Source organism: Salarias fasciatus, chromosome 18 (genome assembly GCF_902148845.1).
Source record: "Salarias fasciatus chromosome 18, fSalaFa1.1, whole genome shotgun sequence".
NCBI classification, from domain to species: Eukaryota; Metazoa; Chordata; class Actinopteri; order Blenniiformes; family Blenniidae; genus Salarias; species Salarias fasciatus.
In genome coordinates, this window is record NC_043762.1 from 10565236 (window position 1) to 10590775 (window position 25540).

At 44.2% G+C, this 25540-nt stretch overlaps 1 protein-coding gene across 1 annotated transcript in view; it reads right to left on the minus strand.

The window, feature by feature from the left end:
* LOC115404871 (neuropilin-1a-like) overlaps window positions 1–25540 on the minus strand; it is a 70077-nt gene that overhangs the window by 39011 nt on the left and 5526 nt on the right. The window contains exon 3 of the mRNA XM_030114209.1: window positions 5936–6117. Within this exon, the coding sequence (XP_029970069.1) occupies window positions 5936–6117 (182 nt within the window). The remainder of the gene's footprint in view (window positions 1–5935; window positions 6118–25540) is intronic.

A 25540-nucleotide genomic window follows, 5' to 3' on the forward strand; every position in this document is an offset into this window, starting at 1 on the left:
TTTGGGTTTTTTTCTTGGAGGAGTCACATCAACTCCAATCCACCGTCTGTGTTGTGACTGAGGTGTTTACGGACGATGTATGACGGATCATGATCAACACACACACACACATTATTGGAGAACTTTCCAATACTAAAGCCTAAAGTTTGCATGTTTTCCAGCAGCATTTTCCTGTATTCACATCACTAAGCTTCTCTAAAACACCAAATTCCCTGATCTTGTGTTTGTTTTCCAGCTACAGACACAAACAACAGCGCACAAAATCCCATTAGCTCATTCAACACACCCAACTCATTCAACTCATCTACCTAATTTACACGATGTGCATGTATAAAAATCAGCACCTACAGTAGCAGAGGCGGTTTATGCACTTTGGATGTAGTAAGCTTGAGTAAAGCACTCGATCTGCACCACAGATCTGCCCCTGTATTCGTCAATAATCTCACAACCCCGCTGCGACCCTAAGCTGGAAGATCGGTGGGTGGATAATAACGTCTCCAACACACAAAGCTGAATTCTGAATAACAACACTCAGAATACCTGCCTCCCGATAAAAGTACAAAACGGAGCAGCTGGCAGACCTGGCAGCTGTTGACGCCGATGCCATCTTTTGTACTCGGCGGCGTCTCTGGCCGACGGAGGCGTCCTCGCTGTCGACGGCGCTCATGAGGAGTCTGAGCGTCGCCTCGCATCAGCGACCTCCGGCTGGTGGTTCACACCTCGGCTTGTCGTGAAGCGACACGGCCGAGGCTACGAGACAGTGACTGATCACTGCGAGGAGGCGGGCGGCGCCAGGCGTGGACCAGGGTCAAGCATCCCTCAGAGGCACAGGGGGAGTGTGTGTGTGTGTGTGTGTGTGTGTGTGTGTGTGTGTGTGTGTGTGGTTTAATGTGGCAATGGGGGTACAGGGAGTTTCTAATGTTGCCAGGCCAGATGTGACCTGCATGTTGTCTGAGCATGCCAGTATGCAAGAAATCCATTACCACACATACCCAGACACACACCCAGACACACACCCACACACACACCCACACACACACACACACACACACACACACACACACACACACACACACAGTGGACTGCTCGCTGTTGACACAGGTGGTGTCATTAAAAGGGCGACATGATAAATGATGAGGAAAGATGGGCGGTAAGGGATGAGGCTTCGATCCGGCTCAGCTGGCACACTTTAGTGTGTGTGTGTGTGTGTGTGTGTGTGTGTGTGTGTGTGTGTGTGTGTGTGTGTGTGTGCGCATGTGTGTGTGATGTGGCTGAAATAACATGCCTCCATGGCAATAAAAAAAAAGAAAAAAAAAAAAGTCCAACATATTATGCTGTCAAGCGTTATTGCAACCAAATGACCCTCACTGGCCACCGTAGAGTCAATTTGCTCAGATGCCGATGGAATGAATGTATCAAACTGATGGAATTATCCAATACAGACCCAATGAACAGAAAAACACGATGCCGATTGCGGAGTTTTAACGCAGCTTTTGAAAGACTCGTCAACAGATGTCATTTGTTGTCGGTGGATCGAGAATCACTGCACAGAAGATCAATTTAATCTCCTCTTGAGGTATAAATAACCGAGCAGAAGTGGGGATATATATAGATATACATCGACCAGACGGGTGAGCTGTCGCTCTCGCTCCACCCTGCGCACGATTCATCCTCCATCGCCGCATTAGAAGCGACGCGCAGGGTTCTCCCTCAACAAGTAAGCGTTTGTAGATTTCCTCGGTGGCTTCAGCCTGTCTGTGTTTTTGTGTTCGACATTAACACACACACGTCTCATTCCTCGCTGGTCCATCTCTTTCTCATCCACCTCCGTGTTCCTTTCATGGTTTTTATCGACGACTCTTCAATCAGCTTGCGGCTGGAAGCCGCTTCAAGGGAAAAAGAAAATCCCTGCCTCCTCCGACTGAACCACGACCGACATGTGTTTCTGTTTAAAAAATAAAAAGAAGAAAACTGTGATAAAACGAGAAAGCAGGGATGAATATAGTGAAGAGGCCTCCGTCGGCCATCATTTATGAATGAAGCGGACCCCGCGGTCGCAGCAGAGGGTGGAGTTACGGCTCCATGAGGCGAATGCGACCGAGCGTCTGAGAGCTACCCGCCGCCGCCGCCGCCGCCGCCGCCGCCGCCGCCGCCGCCGCCTCAAAGTGCCATCTCTGGGTCCAAACAGAACATGTCATGTGAACGAGCGCCGCTGCTTTTTGCGGCTGCGTCTTGGGGTTTTTCTGGCAGTAATGACAGACGGGGACGAGAGGGATGGAGACGAGGCATGAGGCCACACAGAAATATGGAAATGCGAGCAAAGACATCTGTTCAGCTGACTCAAACACCCAAAGACAGTGTTTCAAGTTCACTTCTTGAGCAGAGAAATCCAACTTTCTGTGTAAAATCACACTGTGAAAGTGCTTATAAAGAAGTTTCATGACAATATCATCACACTGCTGCCATATGCTGTTCCTTGTTAAAGAATAGTCGTTACTCTCATAACCACAAGATTTCTCATTCATTTTGAGTAAAAAACCAAAACTACAGATCCTATCACAACAATGTGGTGGTATAACAGACTTTTTGAACGGCAACCACTGAACTGAGCATCAAAGATGTTTTGAAATGTTGTTTTTTTGTCCCTAAAAGGGACACAAAATGTGCCAACAAGGTGTTTCTGACCTATTCAGTCATTTGCATAGCAGCTACTTTTTGGTCTATCAAGAACACTGATAAAAAAACACAATAAAAGATATTTTGTAACACCAAACACTCTTCTTCAAAACAAATTTGCTTCATTTTTACTTTCATTCAGGATTAAATTTGTTGTTGCATCTGAAGACTGTTCCACAGGGTTTGGTATTAGGCCCACTTCATTTATTACATGTGCCTAAATATCCATCCAGTTGTCTTCTGTACTGCCATGTCAGACTCAAGTAGCCGGGCAAATTCTGAACACCCACAAACCCAACATGAAACATTTTGGACTGACAGATTATAACAGTGCCAACGATCACAACACCCATGTTCAAACTTAATGACTGAATCGTCTCAAATGAGAACAATAAAAGTAAAATCAGAACTTAGAATGTTAAAAAAAGAGGCTAATTGGAGTCATTTTTCCCCAAACTGTGTCACTCTGACGGTTCGGCATCGACTCTTTGATTCACTACGAGATGCTAAATTAAAGACAATAAAACAGAAATGTGACATCAAAGGACAAAAACAGAGCAGAAGGGGCATAAAGGACCCTGAGAGAGAAGAAGTGGTCTCTGTGGAGAGAAAGCCTGAGCGTAACCAGCTCCATTTACCTTCAGCACGCTGCTCTGACTGTAATGGATTTTAAATGTGGCGAAAAGGAAGGCGGAAAAATGGCAGGAGAGGGGGGGGAAATACCTGAGTGAATACAAGTGCTGTTTTTAACTTGTTAGGTGGCAGAGGAGCCATATCGAGGCCAGCGCTCTCTCACACACACACACACACACACACACACACACACACACACACACATAAACATTTTGTCCCAGTTTCAAAGCCCCCGTTCGATGCCAGAGCATCCATCTCATCTGCAGGTCACCCCTGTAGCCTCCAAGGACAAACAGCCCATTAGCTAAATGAGCCTGGGGTCCCATACACCTGTCTGTCGCACACACACAAAGGCAATCAGACGCACACGGTGTATCGCAGGGAAACACAGATAAGGTACAGGTAGCCATACAAAACGAGAGAGAGGCACAGAAAAAAAAGCTTGCAGGTGGTGAATTCCCAGCCTGCTGGAGAGGAGACGGCGGAAGTACGTGCTCCACAGAAACAACAACAGGAAGGCGGTTGTTTCTCTGATAAAAACAAGGTGGGACAGCAGCGGTGGCCACGGCGGCGTGCCGAAACTCACGAACGCCACTACACCTTGGAATCCACAACGAATTCAGACCAACACAGCGGAAAGCACCAGAGAGGCGCCGACGGATGATGAGAGTTAATGAATACCTGGAGAGGAAGACGAGTGTTCAGCTCACAGCCACAGTACAGACTAAACTGTATTGTAAACTGTGTTGTTTCCATGTTGGCTATCTTGTGTTCAGTCAGACTGAATCTTCATTGAATCCCATGAACAGATCAGCTTTTCTCCGCTCCATCAGAAGAGTCGATTTCAGGTTAAAAAGACATTAACTTGCACTTTTATAGAAGTAAATGGCAAGGTGACTCCAGATCCTCACTCAGCCATGAATCTCAATCTCATAATGTTATTAGAGACCAAAGCTCATGTATAAATCATCTAAATCTTTGTGGAAGCTACATCCTTTAAAAGAAAATCCTTAATGAAAACTTTTGAAGAGCAGCGGTCCCATCTGAGCTCACACTTCTCTGACCCACTTTCCCAGAGATTTATTACACCGACTTTCTAATACCATCATGTCGTCCATCAGTCACGGCTTCAGGAATTAAAGTCGATACCAGCCCGATTTTCAAAGTCCTGCTCTGAGACGTTTGTAGTTCAGAGAAGAGATAAGGGGGGAAGAGCCTGCAGGAGCCTGAACCGGGCCTCTAACCCGGATCCCAGCGCCGCCTCGCTCCCCGCCCGAGCACAAAGGAGCGGTCGCCGATCCATTTTTCATCATCTAAAACAGCACTTTCTAACATCAGCCCACCTGGGGATTGTTATTTCTGGATCCCCTGATGCTGTGAACGGTTATTGCCCTCTGGGGTATAAACAGAAAATGAAGAGGGATCTCCTGCACATTTCACCCTCTTTTCTTAAAATCTGATTTATCTGCAGCCCCCCCCCCATTGGTGGAAATTGAAGTGGTCACAGGAGATTTGCCGCTTTGGCGGCTACTCAAGTGGACCCGGGAGGGAAGAGCAAATACAAATGTAGGACACGGGAGTGAGGTTCCTTCCTTGACAGGCGGTGTTTATACGGGTCTGTCCTGCGAAGCATCCTCGTTGATTCTCCGCTGAATTCTGGGTCTTCGAGTTTATTTGGCCTGCAGCTCGGAGGTCAGCGTGCGAGAGGTCCAGCCTCGGCTGTTTGGACAGCCACGGACGCCGAACACACAAACAAGAGGAATATTTTTAAACCCTGCCTTCCTGGAGAGGTTACTGCAGGGAGCAGCCGAGACGGGCCTGCTGCAGTTTGTTAATTAGAAACGCAGCGGCTGTGCTTTCGCTGAACAGAGAGTTTCCAGGGCTGTTTAAAAGCGGCTTCGGTCAATTATTAGCGAGGCATAAGTAAGTGTAGCTCACAGCAACACATCCGGCACATTTAGAGGTCCTGACATGAAACAAACTGTTCAGGCAGAAATTCAATGTAATTCCTTTAAGCTTAGATTTGGTAACTTTTCTTTAATTTAATCCAAAATATCTATTAAGACTGACTGTAAATCCACTATTAAGGGCCAAAATCAAACCAAAAACACTGATTAAGCTGGCTTCTTTTAGAATTGATGACAAAAAGACACTTTTTTGTTTCAGTCACAAAGCAGATGGTTATTTTTCTGCCCTTGTAAATTCCACCAGGCTCCCGGAGCATATTCAATCAATAAAGAAAATATTTATTCCTGATTTTTTTTCTTCCCCAAACCAACAGAGCAAACATCGGAAAAAAAAAAAAAAAAAAAACCCTGGCAGAATTTAAATTGGCTGCTTTTCATGAGCCGATTCATCACATTCAGTGAAGTTTGTGAATAAAAGCACAGCTAAAGCCCGACTTCTTTGAAAAGGACTTCTCTAGGTGAAGTGGTGTAGTGGTTTGACCGCCTGCCTCACAATAAAAAGGTGGAGTTTGCATGTTCTCCCTATTATGCAGGGTACTCCAGAAACAGGCCTTTGAGGTTCAATGTTTGTCTTCATGTTAATCTGCACATTCACTGCAAAGCTGAGGTTGGATAAAGCGGAACAAGAAGGCAGAAGGATGGATTTCTGCGCCACACACCTGTCTTGAAGACCTCGTAGCGGACGGAGAAGCCCGCCCCGTGCGTCTCGTAGTCGGACACGAACTTGATGAGGAGCTGGCTGCCGCTGGAGATGATGGGAGACGGCGCGATCTTCCCGCAGAACTTCCCCAGCCTGCGCGAGAACTCGTCGCCGCCGTTGTACACCTCCACGTAGTCATACCTGTAGGGTGGGAAACGAGCAAACAAAAAACAGGTCAGAGCTGCAGTAAGGAAAATAAATGAGGAACACATACGGCGTGATGTTTGGACTCATTCATAATTGATTTCTACTACGCCGTTCGTTTCTCTCCGCAGTGTTTTATGGCTCTTTGGTTAAACGCACACAGCTGCTGAAAGTACACTTGAGTAGTTGTTGTGTCTGAGGATAATTGTGTTGTTTTCTTCCGGGCCTCCAATCAAAAGTTGATTCTGTGAACTCAATTAGCGGTAAGTCAATTCAAAGAAGGATTCCACTGAATCTCCACATGGAAGTCGATTAATTCGCAGAAAATCACAAAGGCGGTCGACACATATTTCACTCTGCAATGTGGTGAGTGTCTATAATGTGGGGAACTGCAGAGTAAAAGTAAAGATCCCTCTGCTGCTGCTGCTGCTGCAAGAAAATCGATCACTCTTTTTAAAATCTATCTCTCGCAACTTCGTGCAGCAGCGCGTTCAATCATTAGATTTATTAGAGAAAACTTTCCTGCTGTAAAAACAGAACATTAATAAAAACTCCAATAATGTACGATCATGCGCGGCACTGTGAGCACCGCGGCGCTGCGGAGACGAATCGCTCTCCGTACGCACTCCCGAGTCAGACGCGCTCAGTTCTGAGCTTCCCGTCAAGCTGAGAAGACAAACACAGGATGTGTGCCGCTCTCACACGTGTTCCCGCTGACGCCGAGACCTTCTGCAGTTTGCCTGGATGTCTAAAACAACACACACTGCCACTGCATTGAAAACCATGAATACAGATGATTGGGCAGACAAAGGGATGCTCTGGTCTTGGTCTTGACTCGGTCTGCTGTTGGGTGGTCTTCACTACAACACTATCAGAAATGGCTGTCGGGTCATTTCCTCACCTGCCTCCCCACGACTTTTGATTGTCGGCTTTATTAAAATACACCTTCCACACTGTACGTCAAATCGTTTATTTCCTTTTTCTGTTTGCTGCAGCGCTTCAATATCTCTCATAACTTCCTTGTGTAAGCCATGGTGAGATGTTCGGGGGGGGGGGGGGGGGGGGCGGGCAATGTAGTTAAAGCTCTGTGAGGAGGGGGATTCATCCAGCCCCCTTCCTCGATCTATATAGATCATATGACTCCACATTCATAGAAAATATCTGGAGTATCACATCAAGTCACATATTTTATTCCATTTATTCCCTCGGCTGTATCTAAATTAAAAAATGACTTTCTGCCCGAGTTGTTGCTGTTCACACAGATAAGAAAATATCAGCTTCCTCTCAAGTATGTGTGTGTGGGCAAATGAAAAGAAAATCTGATTTAGGAAGCTGCAGTGTGAACAGAGTCAGTAACTCTTTCAGATTGCAAAAGAGGCTGCTCTCGTCGGGAGGGACGGAGGGAGGCGATAACAGAAATATGAGCGCACGGCCGTGTGAAGCACTGGGAGGCTGCACGGATCCCGGCGAGCGCGCCGAGAGACTTCATCAGTCTCCGCTGTCTGCGCGGACCTCCCACCACCGCTGCAGCACATCATCCTTTACCAGGCGACACCCTTCTGTCCACCCACTGTCCGCTTCCGAACATCTCAAGTGTCGCTGTGTGTGCATGTGTGTGTCTTTCTCTATTTGTTTCTGTTGTGGGGGTCCCAAATATGTCCGCACACCGAGGTTATGGGGGCTTGGTTATTTTTGTGGGGACAGAAAATTGGGTTAGATTTGGGTTAACATGAGGTTATGGGGTTTTAATCGTTAGGAAATTAGTAGTTATGATTGAGTTTAGTCTGCAGGAAATGAGAGTCAGCCAATGCAATGTAGCCAGAAGGTGTTATAAACACAACGTGTGTGGTCTCGTTCTTCTATAGAGGCGAAGATCTGATTTGGGTTCTTTTAATAAAAACCAGGGTCAAGAAGTTGGAAAATAAAAAAAAAAAAAAAAAAAAAAAACTGCCACAAATTAAAAAGGAGGACGTCATTTTTACAATGCACCAAGCACAAATGCAACAATCAAATGAAGCACCGAACACAAAATTCATGTAGCGCGACTGCTCAACATACATCTCGAAAGCATTTCTAGGTTCAGGATCAGTCAGATAACCGTTACAGTAAGTCTCCAGAGTGTGACTGCATGCATAAATGTGTTTTTGTTTTGTTTTTTTAATTTGAAATGCCTATTCTACAGATGTTTCTACTCATTCAGCGGCCATAATCGTCATATTTTGTTGATAGGAGTACTCTGTCACAATTTGGTTCACTGATAGCAAAGACGACACAATGACGAAGGTTTCCTATCACTGCTCTAAATAAGATTATGAAAACTTCTGCCACAATAAGCCAGAACACAGCGTTAACGTACGCAGTGGTTTCAGTCATTTTTTTTAATTAAATATGGTGCTAATGCTCGTGTTCTGCTTCATCTCTTGTACTTCTTTAGACTCAGCGAGTAATCCACTGCTAAGTGGTTCAGGGTCATGGTTGACCTGCCAGGCTTTCAAGTGAGGGGGGGGGGGGAAAAAGTGAATGTAACAAGTACATTTCAGCCTTTTATCAGAAAATACTCCTCGTGAAACTCACCAACTCATGAAGGTAATTTGAGCCGCCTACACGTTTCAAATTTTCCCATAAAGGTAACTGCACTTATCGAAGCGGTTTCTGCAACGTGACTGCAGACCGCTGATGGAAAACTAACAGCAGACTCACTTGTTCCATGTCTCCTTCCCACACATAATGCACATTTCAAGCATGTTTTTATTCTATAAAGGAAGATTAAAAGCAGATAGAGCGAACTGACCATCAGCCTCAGATATCGTCTGTTATCAGCAAGAGAAAACCCGGCGCGAATCAAGCAGAAAGCCCAGAATACCTCTCGCTATCAACACTCCGGAACAGGGGGGATGGAAGAAAACATTCTTTTTTCCAAAATTTGAAGTTTGAGAGTTTGGGGGTGAAGGGGCCTTGCTCAGTGACCCGAAAAGCTTCAGGTTACATGCATGCTTCCTCAACGTCTGGACCACCTTTACACAACATGATCAATACTTATACAAATTCCAGAGAGGGGGGCTCCAGAGCGCCATCCGAAACCCGGGCAGAAACATCTGCTTTCCTTGAAACCTTCAGGATCGACTGGAACAACTCACTCAAATCAAAGCTCTGGTGGTCGTTCATCAGGCCACAAAATCTACACCAGCATCCGAGGACCTTGGGTGGATTATATCACAGTGTTAATGTGGTTTATTGATCAGCAGTGGGAAATTTCTGAATATCAGCAGAATGTATGCGAGTCAAGACACCACGATCCCAAAACAAGCCCAGCAGATTCATAAACAACCATGCTGGGTGTAACGTATTTGCTCCAGTTGTAAAGAGAACATCCATGTCATTCCTGCAGTGTTCCCACAGTTAGCTCGTCTCTGCAGGCTGCTGATCTTCCTCACGGTTAACAGCATTAGCGCACATACAGCTTGTTGAGTCGTCGTCATTTTCAAAGGGCGTCTTTACGAGTTTGACACGGACCACTTCTTTCTCTCTCTCTCTCCTAAATCTTTAAAAGACATCTCAATTTTAAAGGCTGTGGTCAGTACTAACATTCCTGAACAATCAAATAAAGATCAGACTAAAAATAGTTTGTTTTCTCGAGTCAGCCGTAAATAACCTTTTCAGTCACGTCTCTCAAATGTGAACTTACAGTTCTATGAGATGATGAGCATGTAGAGAAACACATGATCCAGAATCCTTCAACAGTTTCTAAGAACAGTTTCAAGATTATTGGAAAGCATGAGAAACTCTGCAATACTGACACCTTTCCTTCTGAATGACGCCTTCAAACCACACTCTGCTTGTTTCTGCTCTCGATTTTTATCAACATCTTGATTTAAATAGTTGGGATTTCTCCATTATTCAAGCATGTTCTATAAAAACTTTGCTCTTCCTGTTTTATTGTACTTTTCTCAGGCGTTTTTTTTAATCAGGAGCTCTTCTCATGCACATGCAGACCGAGGAATTTGCTTGGATTTGATCATGGAAAGAGTTGGGACAATAAGTCCGAAACACAATAGTTGGAATAAAACCAGCAGTAAAATGGTTTTTCATCCTGCACCGCAAAGATGCCAAGACGCTCATAAAGCTACACATAGATCAACGTTTAGCTTTTATCTAAACCCCAGAAAGATGTTTCCATTTATCCGAATGATCCAAGCACGCAAAGTAATAAAGTTGTGCAGTAAAAATAAACAAAACAGCACAAAAACAAGGCAGAAATGGTCCAAGTCCACCAATGCTGAAGTATTAAACTCCGTCTTCTGACAGCTGAAACGTCCACAGCGAGCAGGAAAGCACGCTCGGAGTTATTATTCACTGAACCTACACGCAAAGCAATGCAGCGGCATCCTCTCGAAATACATCCTCAAAAAAAAAAACAAAAAAAACAACAAAAAAAAACCAACACAAGTAAACAATGTTAACACTCACCACGTGAATCTGTTTTAATAACTTTCATATTGTGAGGCGGCGCTCAAAGAGCTCAGAGCGTCAACAAGCGTCTTTAAATGGAGCTGCGTGCGCCGCAGGTGTAACGGGTCTGTTCGTCGTCTCCCCGTCGGAGTCGGTCTGTCCTCTGCCTCCGTGCGCTCGCCGGCTGAGAAACCGACTCCAGCGCTCATTTTGAGGAGTCTCAGCGCCGGCGGTGACGCTTAGGTGACGCCATTTTTTTTATTTTTTTTATTCATAGCATCAAACGCACACCCGAATTCATCCCTGCCCACCAACACCACGTCTCATAAAAGAGGAGCCACAGGGAGAGCGAGGTGAGGTGGGAAAGTGTGTGTATGTGTGTGCGTGTGTGTGTGTGTGTGTGTGTGCAGATGGCGGCCCTGGCTTGCTCAGTCACTCCAGCCCGTCCTGCAGGCGGTTTGCTGTTTACACAGACAGGCCGTTTAATGAAGTGGGTCCGTCTCTTCACACTCTAGTTAAGGAGAGTCTCTCAGTCTGCAGCCTCGCGGCCTCCCTCCACCCCCCCCTCCACCCCCCCTCCACCCCTCTTGCATCACTCATTAACCACACCGGCTATTCATGGCCTCCATGTGCAGCTGTCCGTAGCAAATGCCTTGCTCAAGGGCAGAACGGTTGCCTCTTCCATCTGGAGGCCCAGGAGCAGATGTGGAAATTAACATTTTACGCTATTAGCTTTCGCTCTCACCCACAGTGATGCAGTGAAGAGCAGGAAATGGAAAAGTTAATAAGCAACAAGTCCAAATAGCAGGGCGTGGACGGGTTTAAACCACGGACGTCTTCTGCACCTGCTGGGGGTGAGAGTCAGGCTCTGTATTTTGTCAATAAGACGTGAGAAGAGTGAGAGTTTCGGCTTTGATTTTCAGTATCTGGCAGTTGTTCAATATCGCTGTGATGATGAGAAGCTCCTGCGTGTCACGCCGGTTCATCTGTGACGGTGCAGTCGTATTGATAAAGGTCCTGAAAGCTTCTGTCACGACCAGGTCAGCTCCTTTTCTCTCCTTTTTGTAGATTTTGTAGATAGTATCTGGTCTTGATTAGTATTGATTAAACGTACTTCAGCTTAGAGACAAGATCTGAGCTCCTGTGTTACAAAAGTTTTAAAGTTTTGGAAGTGACGTCTCTTTTCACGGGCGCATGAGGCGACCAGGAGGGTTTTTAATCCAACAGCACTAGAATAACACGGCGTCGTGAAGAGACAATATGCTCCCGAGTAAACTCTGAAAGCAGCCGCAGTGACGCTTTATTTTAAACTCTGTGAAGTGGGGAGCTAACATTAGCATAGCGTTCAACAGGGCGGATTGGACCACAAAGACAAAACACCTCCGCAGTTTCACAGATTCAAAATAAATCCGATTCACTGGCGAGAAGAAGAACAGAAAAAAAAAAAAAAAACACATCTCCGTGTGATGAACCACACAGATTGATAATTGATTGATAAGCAAACTGACCATAGCGGGGACTACTTAGCGCTGAACCATGTTGCCAATTTTAAAACAAATGAGGATGTGGTGGATTACCACTCTGGATAAATCGGATCCAGATGGAGCGAGGGGGGGCGGATTTTCACACGGCCGCGCATTCCTGCCCGCCTCTTTCTCAAGCTTCTGGAGTCTCGAGCTATAAGCCTCAAACCCTCACCGTGCTCCGCTCATACATTACAGCTCATTAACATGCCGCGTCGTGCCGCGTTCCCCCGGCGGCTCACTTCCAAAACTACATCTGGAAGGTATCACAGAAATATTCAGCAGGCTGATGTTACGCCTGCAAAGTGGATCTGGAGTGACTCGGGGGTTTCTGCGGAGCGGCGTCACACGCTGACGTCCGGCTCCTTCCATCGACCTTCCTCTCAATCTGTCTGCTGAAGTCTCATCAAGTATCGGAGTAAACTTCACGTCGTGCCCGTTTCTCTCCGTACGCCTCCCTTTCCTTCATTGATTTGTTTGTTTTCCCAATCACTCCGTGAGGAGGCACAGCTGCAAAACAGAGAGCGACTGTGTCCACAGAAACACTGCAGTGTTTTAAATGTGCGTCATCTACCTTTTTTTCCAAATTTGTCCAATGCAGGCCATCGATCAAACTTTTCAGGAGCCTGATGACAATCCATTCATTACAGACAGGCCTGTTGGAACGAAAACGAGCAGAGTGGAGCGTCCACTGTCCTGAGCACTCAGACAAACCTTTGATTTAGCATCTCTTTTCCCTAATGTTTTAAAGCTGAATTAACAGTTTAACTTCAGAAAAACAAAACTCATTGATCAGATCGTCTCTCGGTTTTGGAGCAATCGATAAACAATAACATAAAAACTTGTTAATTGTGTATTAAAATATAATACTGTATTAAAATATTACAGCCAATATTATCTTAGGACCAATCTAATGACAGGTAAAATTATTTAACTAGCATTGAAACAATTCTTTCAAAATCTAAGAAGGCTTAAAGACGATTGGATTTCTTTGAAATTAGAGATTAGTTTTATACAATTTACTTCAATTTTGGGGCAAATTAGACCAAGGCCCTGTTTACATGACAACACTTCCAGTAAAAATCATCTTTTTTACATTTTCTTTTAAGAAAACCTCAGTGTTCTGGCGATAATGTTTTGAAAATGGTGTCCGTCTACACGGAAATGACAGAAAACACCACCTCATAGATACTTATTAAAGCACCACTGAAGACACTTCTATAGTCCTGCATTCATGTGGTATTGTTATGCAATCTTTTCTTATTTCATCTGATTTTATTCTGCTCTTTTTACCTCTTATGACGGCTATGGATCCATAAGCTTGCTTTGAATCAACAAGTGGTAAACCTGTATTTAACACTGGAGCAACAAAACTTTGTCAAACTTCTGCCATACTTCTTAATTGCACTGATTTTCCTTGAGACGTGACAACCGTGGTGCGTGTCTGACCCACAGTTACCCGACTCGTCCAGTTTTATAATAGCTTTCGTTATTGGGGCCAGCTTTTCTCCCCAAATCCTGCCTAAGCCCCCACAGTGTGTCGTGTGCGAACAGACTTTTGTCCCTCCAGAGTGAGTAATAGAAGAAGAAGCACATGGGCCGGGGACGCCGGGGACGCCGTGGGCTCCGCCGCTCACACTCCGTGATACACGAGTGGTTTCTGTGTTTTAACGCACATAAACTCAGCCTGACCAGTCGTGTTCTGAGCTCTGCTGGGAGGCTACAGATGGCACGTGTGTGTGTGTGTGTGTGTGTGGTATCTGAATCTATGAGCTGAAAACACACTACGACGCCACCTGCCATCACACACACACACACACACACACACACACACACACACACACACACACACACCAGTCCAGCCTCCTTGTTTCTCACCTCCTCCGTGTTCTCCAAAAAATCTACATCATCTCCTGCTCGCTTGTCTTACTCACTCACTCAATCACACACACATTCACACACACAAAACACAGAAAAGTAACTGACTACAGCTTCATGTCACGTCCCCGCACACATATTTGTGGTCGTACTCACTCGAAGTCAACCCTCCGAATTACTCACAAACACCCGTTTCTAATGCGAGTCTCTTTACTCAACACAGCATTTTCCACTTAAAAAAAACACCTGTCACAGCTGAGTCTTCATGATTGATACACACTGATTTCACATCAGTTCCTATTCACTTTCCATTATATGTAATAAGTTTTTCCTTTTAAATCCACCTGCGGGCATTAGGTGGAGGTAGTGTACCACTGTAATGCCCAGTTTGTCTTCAGTACAGCTGTTTTAGCCTGCATTCATTAAAATAGAATATTCAAGAACACTAAGAGGGGTTTGTGCTAATAGATCAATAAACAGTGAGGTTAATTTGAAAACATTTGCGTTTCTTGTGATTTTAAAATGAACGACAAGGAGGTGAGAACTGTCTCAAACTGGGACCAGATGCATTTTCTCCACTGGCTCCCCACGACTTTGAGCCACGACTTTGCTGTGTTCTGATCATTTTGTTATTATCACCGTACAAAATAGATTCAAAGTGAAAACGTGATCGTGAATGTTGAGTTTAGCAGATTTTATCCAGGATCTCAGGAAATCAGCCTCATAAAAATCTCTGGGAAGAAACGATTTCTGGTGTCATCTTTCTTTAGTTTTTCTTTTTCAAACTTTCACACAATTCTATGTATAAATACACCATTTACTGGTCCACTGACTTGACTAAGCTCGATGCCTTTATTGATTGGTTATTGATCGTACAGCGTTGACCCGTCATCATCTGAACCAGCCAGCACAGAATACTGTCCAGCCAAACATCAGCTTTCACGTTGGGTAATAAATTCCTCTTGCAGCTCACTTCTAAAACCAGAGAAAACATATTCAAGCAGATCCTATTAAAAAATCAGTCGGATCGTCGTCACGCCAGCCACAGAAAGTCCCTTCTGTGCCCGAAAAAATAAATTGGACCGAGCAGGCAAAGTGTGAATATCCTCATCATTCACCTCCACCGTTCAGACACAAAGCCATGGCGGCACAATCCTGCTGGGAAATTAAAATGGAGGCGAGGACGAGGTGGAATTTGTTCTCATTTAGGAAGCCTTAATCCGACAGAAGAGGGAAGGAGAACGTGGAGTTCCCCCCCCTTTTTCTACCCTCTCAGACAGACGGTTTAGGGACTCTGAAATGAGATTTGCTTGTGGACTCATTGGTGTTTATTGTGGAAAACCTTAAAAAGAATGAAAGTCAAAGTTTATATTCCAGAGAGTAGAAATGTTTCTAAGAGGCTCAGACTTCTGTCACTTGGAAAATAGCATCGGTTTAGCTTTACTCACACACACACACACACACACACACACACACACACACACACAAAAAGAACTTTTTCCTTGGTAAGAAGGAAAAGAGTTGAATCACCTTCATAAAATTTGCTACATCCTGAGTCTGTCTGGGTAACTTTACACTTAAATAAACACAGAAGGGCGTTTTCGAGTCTGAATCCAGAGAAAGGCAAAAACTTCGCAGTGCGTACCTGAGAGAATTGGGAGGAAAAAGGCCCTTTGTCAACCAGCACTCAATCCACACTCCTCTAAAGTGATTTAAGGGCAAAGCAATAAACACGGTGTCACTTCCACTGCACTCTGACATGTGCTGAGCCCTCGACAAGTTCATCTGCATTCACGTGGGGACCCGCCTGGCTATAGGTTCACCTCTCTCCTTCCACCAAACATGTGACATTAATTACCCGGGCTCTATTCAGCCGCAAACTCAGAAACCCCAGCAGGGGCGGCTGCAGCGCAGCAACGACTTGAGGCTGGCTGACAGACAGATCCAAAGATAAAGAGCAAACGTTCGCTCGCACTGAATCTGTCTCAGAGAAACTGCTTCGCCAAACGGGGCTTCCTGCTGGAGCTGGAACTAAAAACTCCAATGGAGATATGAGCCCATTTGTAAAAGTAGCTTTTCAGTAATAAAAACATAAACAGACCAAATTTTGAGGATTGCTTCAGACTGTAGCGGGACGAGTGAAAGGATGAGAGACAGGTTTTACAAGAGCCGCATGTCATTAATTTGAGATTCCGACACAGTTGGTACTAATTTAACTATCAAACGTGTCGTGCAGATTGCACACAGCCTCACAAGGGCCAGATGAAACAGAAAAATGCTCCTTGTGGGGGGAAATCATTTCACACTGCAGAACCATTTGTCAAGAAAAGCTAAGAGCGGCCGGAAACATCCAGTCTTTTCCATTCTTACACAGCTGAATGAGTGGTATGATTTGCACATACGCCGATGATGTTAATGTCTTTATGCTTTAATAGTGGTTGGTTTAAGTTAGTGCTTAGTTTTAATCACATTAATGGCGATTAATTGCTGGATGGTTGTCAACAATGAACTTTTTAAAATTGTGATTAATCACATCTTTTGTGAACTTATCAGGCATCAAATGAAGAATGTAATCCTCTTAAATGTAATGTGATGTAATCTAATCCTCATGATTCACCTGTACTGCACAGAAATGAAAACAACATCCCAATGACAGTAAAATGAGTTTTGATCACAACTTAAAAAAAAATATTGTTGACAGCCCTACATCGATTAATCACCATTAATTAATTATTACGATTAAAAAAATTGTCAGCACTAGTTCAAATACTTCACACATCCATATACACTAAGTGGGCAGGAATCTAGGGCAACAGGTCTCCATTTGATTGGCTGAATATGTGGACATGCACAGCATGAACGCAAATAAAATGCATTGAAAGCTAATTTATTGCAGCTTACGATTTGAAAGTGATGGTGGTGTGAATGGGGTCTATTGATGAATGTGAGTTTTTTTGCTCAGACGTGTCCATTTCCTGAGAAACCGGATCCAATGAAACACTGTGGCTGCTCGCCGTTCGCCTCAGAGCTCCCAGAAACAACACAGATACAGTCTGAACGCCAGTCTGGAAACAAACTCTGCTCAAGTGCAGCTTCATCAGCTCCAGGTTTTGTTCTCGGCCGAGTTGACCTCAAAGATTTGGGTCATCAGACCGACTGCCTTCGTTGTCTGTTGCATTCAGGCAAGTTTGTTTGGTTTCTGCTTGCCGGTGTATACGTGCATGCGTGTGGGTGTGCGTATTCCTCCCACACGTTTAAGTCTGCTCATCATCTGCCCACAAGATGTGCGTGCGAGCGTATCTGCTACCTACATGTCTCGCAGGGAGGTCACCCTTGGGCGTTTCTGCACAGACAGAACAAATTCCACTGCATGCCGAGGAAGAAAAAAGACTTTATTGTCCATCCAGCTGCTCAACAACCATTTGGCTCCATTGGAGGCGCGGTTCTGTTACGCATATTTAAAAAAAAAAAAAAAAAAGGGACAAAGAATCCAGAAGACGGCTGGTCGTCCCTCAAGGACTGACCTCCAGCCCGGGTGTGGTGACACTGACCTGCTCCAGGACTTACTATCACTTCTCTGTCTCCATCAGCCACAGATGCTAATATTTGGTAGATTATTTGGTATCTTGTGACTTTTGGGACCAAAAATGTAGGCCAGTTTGATTTCTAAGGATTTGACACAGACAGAAGTAGGTCAAGGCTTTAGTTTCTCTCTCTCGCTTCCTCTTAATCTTTTATCATTACACAGTAAGATTTCTGCTAAGTGCCTTCACGAAAAAAGCCGAACAAAGACAAACTCTTTAATGCAGTCCATTTATAGGGACTTTAAAGTTCATGCAGGGCCAGCTTCACACTTGAGCCAAGTGGACAGATTTTTTTTTTTTTCTGGGCTGTTTGCCTTCAGAGCTTCGCTGAGGTGTGAACACTGCTGAAGCAGGCCAGAAAAAAAAAAAAAAAAAAAACAGTTTAAATTAGATTCTTATGTAAAACCAGGAGGAAAATGCAGAGGACCAAAAAATTTAGTTTTGAAGCACGTGATGATGAAGATCTGCTGTGATATGAGAGAAGAAATTAGGTTTAGTTAAACCTCGAAAACTGGGGTGTCAAACATAAGACCTGTGGACCAACAGTGGTCTACAAGAAGCTCTAATTTGGCACACCAAACTGCCAAATTCTAAAAATCTCTAAGAAGACGTGCTTTTCTTTTTTAAACAAATCTCTTTAGAGTAGCGGACATAACGCAAAACTAAAACTCATGACTTATTTTCTGTCATAATTGTTTTTTGTGAAGCTATAGATATTTTCATCACGTAAACTGTGCACCACAACAAAGGAAAAAAATCTAAAGTTTTAATTTAAAGGTTATTATAGTTCTATTTTATTGCTGGTCTGGTCCACTCAAGAAGAAACTGGGCTTTACGTGGTCCTTGAACTAAACGCCCCTCATCCAAAATCTTCAGAATCCTCTTATCTACAATCTGAAATGCATCCACTAATTTCTTTTGACTTCATCCAGCAAAGATGAAAGAATTCTGATTATTCCATCAATCCTCCATTTATGGTTTTGGGGTGATAGAATTAAAACCATTACATTTACTTAATGATAATCCGGTAAATTATTTTGCATTTACCTGAGCTGTGTACCCTCTTTCTGCTTAAATTAATCTTTGAAAAAACAACAACAAAACATTCGAACAACAGCCCAGCAACATCTGTTGTCGTCATGCACTGGATCATAAATGCATAAGTTCATAAATTCAGCTTCTGCAGCAGATCACATGACAGCCAAAAGATGCTGTAAATGGAAACGGTGGAAAACAAGCTTTTCCATCACTGTAAAATCCGACTGTTTACTCTGACCGATGCCCCTTTGTCATGCAAGGCAGCATATGTGTTACTTTGACCACATCTGGACTGCATCAGGGGATCCTGTAAATCCTGGGATTGCAGCTGTGCAAGGGTGTGTGTGTATGTATGTGTGTGTGTGTCAGAGAGAGAGAGAGAGAGAGAGAGACGTCACTGACTGTGCCCCCCTCCGCCCACGCTCCCCTGTTAATCTGCTCCTTAAGGATCTAATCTGACATGTGTTTTCATTTGTGAGTGTGTGTTTGTGAGTTGATGAGTGGGGAATCCACCGCAGGTCTGATTAAGTTCACCGTAAATTGTTATTTTTGTTGTGTTTTCTTTGTGTGTGTGTGTGTGAGCATTTGTATATACATGATTAAGAATAATTGTGGCACAGTACATATCAGTGTTTCCATATGTGCGTGCCCGTTTACAGAGTTTGTGGCCGTAATTGTTTAAAAAAAAAAAAGTCACATCTAAACAATACTCACTCACGTCGTGGAAACAATAGTGAAATTCAAATCTGGACTTTCCTTCCATTAGACAAATATTTGCCGCTGAAAGACACGATTCAGCTGTTTGCAGCGGCCAGGGTTTACCCTTCGCTCTGACTCCCATCTACTGTATAACGGAGGAGGTCTTTAACCAGATTTAATCCAAAACAAATTCAGAATTTTCTTCTAATTACAAAGATATAGGATTTTCATCTTTTTTTTTTTTTACTTTTTTTTTACTTTGTAGCTTCCTTTGAAAACTGCTTGATAATCAATTAATCATTGTTATTAATAAGATCAGTAGTAGTATAAACTGTATAAAAGGTCAGAAAATGTATTCAAATACACGGAAATGTATGAAGAGACTTAAATCCTAATGCCATGTTCTCTTTGTTTGGTTAATTCTACCTGAATTTTAGTATTTACAGCCAGGGGAAAAGCTTTCTTTGAGAAGTTGGTGATTTACCCTGCTGGGTAATCTCAAGGTTAATGGTTAACTAGTAATAAATAATCAATTATAACAATGGCTGGAGGAACTGTGAGAGTTCAGGTCAGGAAAGTTCAGCAGTTCATTTCAGCTCAAAACACTTTTGATTCAGTCTCTTAACTTTTCCTTAGTTTTTTCTTTAAAATTAACACTGGGAAAGGGTGTTTCTGGAACTGGATTCTGTGCAAAATTATTTCCTTGTCATGCATTTCGTCAACTGGTTCCTCATGATTTATGTTTGCGAAGTTAATTAGAAGGTATATTCCGTGTTCTACCCTCTGAGGTTCTTTCAATCTTTTCCGAATCTTCTTTTTTGCTCTTATTTTCCAACAGATTTGACTTTGTGAAAGTTTACCTTCCACATTCTGCCTTCATGATTTGTTTGCTGTCTGAGAAGAAAATGGACTGGGAAAAATGACACTCTGGAGAAAATCATTGTTATGGTCCATCTAGCATGGATGCTTTCCGCCATTTTCACAGTCAAAGTGTTTTCAAAAAGTTCCATCTTGTGAACCGTTTTTAAGAACGTGCATTTTCATTGGCTTTGAGTACCACTGCCATATAAATAGACACCAAAAATGCAAAGAAAGCTTTTCGTGTTCGCTTGAAAACATGTAAACGGAGCCGAATTTGCACCGAGGGAAGGATTTCTATCACCTCTGGATCCCAGCAGACGAGAGCGATAATAGTTTACAACGTCAGGAGAGTCGAGCAGTCAACTAAAAATGACGACCTGGCATGAGACTGAGTGTGTCCTGAGAGACGGGGGGTGTGTTTGAGGTGTAACGTGGTCCGAGCTGTGTGGAAGGGAGCTTACCAACCCCCCCCCCCACCCCACCCCAACTTGAAAAACCTCTGATCTAAGCTGTCACACTCACAAATCTCACCGCTGCGCTCGACCACGGGGGATAACATGTTTGGGATGTAGACAACCGGGGGGCGGCTGTAGGTAGGGAAATGGTCGCTCAGTCAACACGTTGGGTTTTCTGCTGAACGGAGCCAAGAGCTCCAGTTTCTCTCTGCGCAGAGTTCGCCTTCGTTTGTCAAATCACGGTGAGGAGAAGCAGAGCGGGAGGCAAACAGGACGGAGCGAGCACGAGAAAGCATAACGAGTGCGGAGAGAGAGAGAGAGAGAGAGAGAGAGAGAGAGAGAGAGAGAGAGAGAGAGAGAAGAGAAAGAAAGTGATGGAGGCAGGAGGGAGGCCGGATGAAACAAGTGACAGAAGAGCCCGAGGCAGCAGCAGGAGGAGGAGGAACAGCGAGAGGTCTGTCACCGAGGTCAGGATTAGATTGACCATGCCTACCAGCTCCCGGCCCGCTGTCTCTCTCAGCGTCTCTCTGCCCTCCTGATCTCTTTTTATCTTCCCTTTCTCTATTCCCGTCCAGCCCCTGTCCCTTTCATCTCACAGATCACACTCCTACAAAGCACATTTATCCGTTTCTTTATACCCACCCTTCATTTCATGAAAGTTGCAGGGTTTTTTTTTTTTTTTTTTTTGTCTGTGACAGCATTACAAGGGAGAAATGTGGGAGTCCTGCTGCAATTCAGTGAAACTTCTAATTTAAGAAAAGAAGCCAAAGTTTGTCAAAAGTTTGTCATAGGTGCATTCCAACTGCTTCCTTTAAGGACGACGTGATCCAGAAGTTTCATGTGGTACAAGTTTTTGGATCTTTGTGGAGGAGAGACAAGTGGAGGTGTGAGAATATCAATATACTAAAATATCATGATATTCTATGATTAGAGATGTGTTTTGTAGCACTCGAGACCATAACTTCAACGTCTTGCTCTGCTTGACTCAGTCTTGGATCTTAAAGTCGTGGACTTGTCTTGGTCTTACGATGCTCTGGTCTTGGTCTTGACTCGGATGCGGACGTATTCTGACTCCCAACTTAAAGAAGCCAATACCGTGATGCTGTCTGCAAGATACGCTACGTCCAAATGAAATGAGACGAATCTGCGAGCGCACGGCCAGACGCCACCATGACGGACAGCTGAAACTGGAGCAAGTCTGTTCATCCGAGTCGCCGCAGAACTCAATCCAAGCAACCAAAATCACAGTCTGCCCCGCAGTTTATTTTCAATGACTGCTATAAAGGTTACCTTGGTTTTGAGGAACTCTCCTTTAAAGTTCGAACCGGACTGAAAGCCTGCAGAATGTCCAAATGTCTCCACCATTCAGAATACACTACAACGTCTCCACTTTGACAAATTTATAGAGGAGTTAGGGAACTGCCATTCAAGTATATTATATAAGACAGATTTCCATTCAGAACACAGACATGAGGACAAAGCCAATGTCTTTTCTTGACCTAATTCTTGAGGTTGTTTTATACTTCAAAGCGACAAACAAGAGGAACACAAAGCCGAACAAACAGGCGAATTATTTCCGAAAGCTCACGCCTCAAATTTCTTTGGATGCGAGCCACAGGCTAATCGCTCTGCGACAACACCACATTTCGTCTTCCTGTTTTGTGTGGCTGCTGTGGAGCTGAAAAATACAACCATCTGGAGGCGACGTTTTCATGCCGCTCCGCAAATGGAGGCCGAGCGCCGAGCGCGGGACTGCGGGTTGAAGCAACGCCTCAGTCTGCAGCCACATGAAAAACATTCAGATTACAGTCAATATTTTGTGATGTGGCAATTTTTTTTTTCTTCTTCTTCTTCTTCTTCTTCTTCTTGCGCTGCGGCACAAACACGAGACTAAACAGGAGACTGCAGGGTCGCCAGCCGAGGCTGGTTCACAAGACATCCCAACAAAGTCCGCCATCTGCTCGGGGGCCTTTCTTTATCAATACATGTTGTCATTCTCCAGCGAGCCACTGATACATTTATTCGATCATTTATTCTATTTGCTCTTTGCTTTTCTTTGTTGTACTGCAATGACATTTATATCCCGCCATTTGTCTTCCTGACATCCAACATTCAGCATCCATCTGCTCCAGTTTCTCAATTTATTGCTATGAATCATTAAATCAATGGATGAGATATTTGTTCCTCCGTCATTCTTTCTTCAGCCATAAATCTATTCGTTCAAACTGACATTCTGTAATTTCTCATCCATTCATTAATTTTTAATAAGAACATCAATCTTTCACTTTGCCATTCATTTATCATTAATTCAGCCATTCATTATTTTTACACACATCCATCCATGTTTGTATTCTTTTGTTTATCATCCAACAGTCCTTTCACTGATCATCCATCTAACCAATCCACTGATCCATCCATCGATCCATCCAATCACAATAATCCTCAACGACGGAGTCACATTTGAAATTCTCGACTCTTGTGACTCCGGTTCTTTGACTTCATGCGAATCGGCCCATTCAGACCATCGTCGTAAACATCTGACCACCGTATCGACACACAGACGTCGTCCGAGTGTGTGTTTCCATTCATGTGACGCCTCCAGGCGCTGAGATGTCGGTCCTGTGACTGTCGCCACTATATGAAACTTTTTTTTTTTTTTTTTGTTGGTGCCTCAGGACGTATCGTAAGGAGCGACTGGTCCTTTCATCACACTCACAGGGAGGAATTTATAGCATCTTCCTCTTTTATTTATTTATTTTCAGAGGTTTCTCCTGCTGTTTCTCGCCGGCGTCACTTCTTTAACATGCAGATTTTTTTTTGTGTGTGTCTGTACCTTAAATGTCAAGATGCAACAAAAATAGAAAGCGAAGCTGAGAAAATGGATGGATGGCTTCAAAGTGAAGAAAACCCTCCTTTCAGATACTCTTGCACTGTTATTTATGATCATGAGATGGTCCGCACATTGCGGTTACTGTGTGATTTACTGCTGTAATTATCTTCTCAGCTGTACCCACTTTTCCTCACCCTGCCTCGTCGGCCGCGTTTCAATTTGTGGGCTTTACTCTCACTTACTGGTTTCTGTTCGGTCCATCTATTACAGGCCGATACGACGGCGTGGTAATAAATTGGATCTTCACCACAAGTCGCCGCGCTCCTCGGAATCACTACACCCACAAAAAAATGGCAACGACAAGAGTTTTAACTGAAAAGCAGCTTTGCAATTTCCATGATTACAATCATTTGGCCGCGGATTCTGATAACGGCAGTGAATTTGTTTAATTGATAAAACATGCGGTGACGGTTTGAAGGTCGTGTTGTTTTGTGCCAAGCGAGTGAAAGTTAGTTTCCAGAGAAGAGTACGTGCAGAAACCGGCCTCGGATTTGTTGATTTTGGTCAGAATTGCTGCTCTTATAAAACACGTTGCGACGCAGCTGCTCTGTTATTTGCATAAACGACTGGACGTCTGTCTCCTGATGGCCTTGGCCTAACGCGATTGTTTACCGTCGCTGGTTAAAGTACTGGTTTTTACCTTGTTCGCAGGTCACGTTGTTCCTTTATTGTGTCGGCTATATCCTGCCTGTGCTATATACAGTAAACAGGTTCAACCATTCGTCCACGTGAAAGAAAAAAAGTCTGTCCCAGGCTACAAAAGGACAAAGCCTGGATTCTCCCGCCGTGTGTCCGAGGCTTTGCACGAGAAGCAGACTGTAAGTGACAGAAAGTTTGAGCTGTGTGTGTGTGTGTGTGTGTAGCGGAGTGTGCCAGTGCAGCCTCGTGTAGGCGGAAACAGTTCAGCCAACTTCTAAAAAGATGTCCCGAATTATCCGGCCACCGACGCGTGTTCCTCGGCCGTTGCCTCTGCTCTATTTTGCCGCGCTCCGCGGGGATCTTGCTTCGTCGGCCGTTGCTATTTCAGGCCGTGGACGTGAGACAAGGCTCATTTCTGGTGCCGCTCCAGATTGGCTTTCGGCGGCGGAGCCGGCAGATCCTAATGTGTCTGAAGAAAAAAGTGTTACTGCTCCGCGTCTGTTCGCCGAGTGCACAATTCGTCACTTGAGAGTTGGTGGAAGGAAAAGGTCGTGGTTGGGAGTTCTCGCCCGGCCCGACTGTTTTCCAGGGCTCGCAGTGGCCAGATGAACCGAAGATCGATTTACTGAACCAAAACATTCAGCTTCATCCGTCAAGTTTATTATATTTTGATTATTCCAACATCATCATGCTACAAATAAAATCGGGATGGAGCTGAGGGTGAAGATTTAATATGTTGATGGGTGTTTGCCTACAGCACAGTCTAGGTTGTCAAACAAAGGGCACGTGGGCCGAAAAACAGCCCACGAGAGCCTCCAATCGGGCCCAGGAAATGACCAAACAAATAGGAAAAATCAGACTCAATCCTGCTTCCCTTTTGCTGATGTTTATCCATAAATTGGGTTTTTTGATGCCCTCAGTCTGGATTTGCAGACTCACTCTCCCGGGTTGTATTCCATAATATTATGACTGGAATCAGTGAGCACTCCAGCTGAGCCTGCCAGTCCTTACTGAGGGCACCTTAACTCATCTTAAAGACTTTTCCTGCCTGTCATGGCAGGAAAAGAAGTTTTCTATCAAAAAAAAAAAAAAAAAAACCCAACTGAGTGAGTGAGAGGCCCACCATGACATTTCCAGGCCCACACACGTCTCTGAACACACACAAAACATATTTCACACACACACAAAATGTAATATGCAGGCACAAATTGGGTTATGCACATAGCAATCAGTGTATCCAACACGCTCTCAAATATCTCTACAACTTACCCAGATGTATAGAAAATGAGATACACACACACACACAACTCTCCACGCAAGCGTTGCTGCTGTGATGGAAGCCCTGTGTGTGTCTGCCTGCTGCCAGAAGACTTTCCAATGATCCATGCAGTCATGTTATCTTTT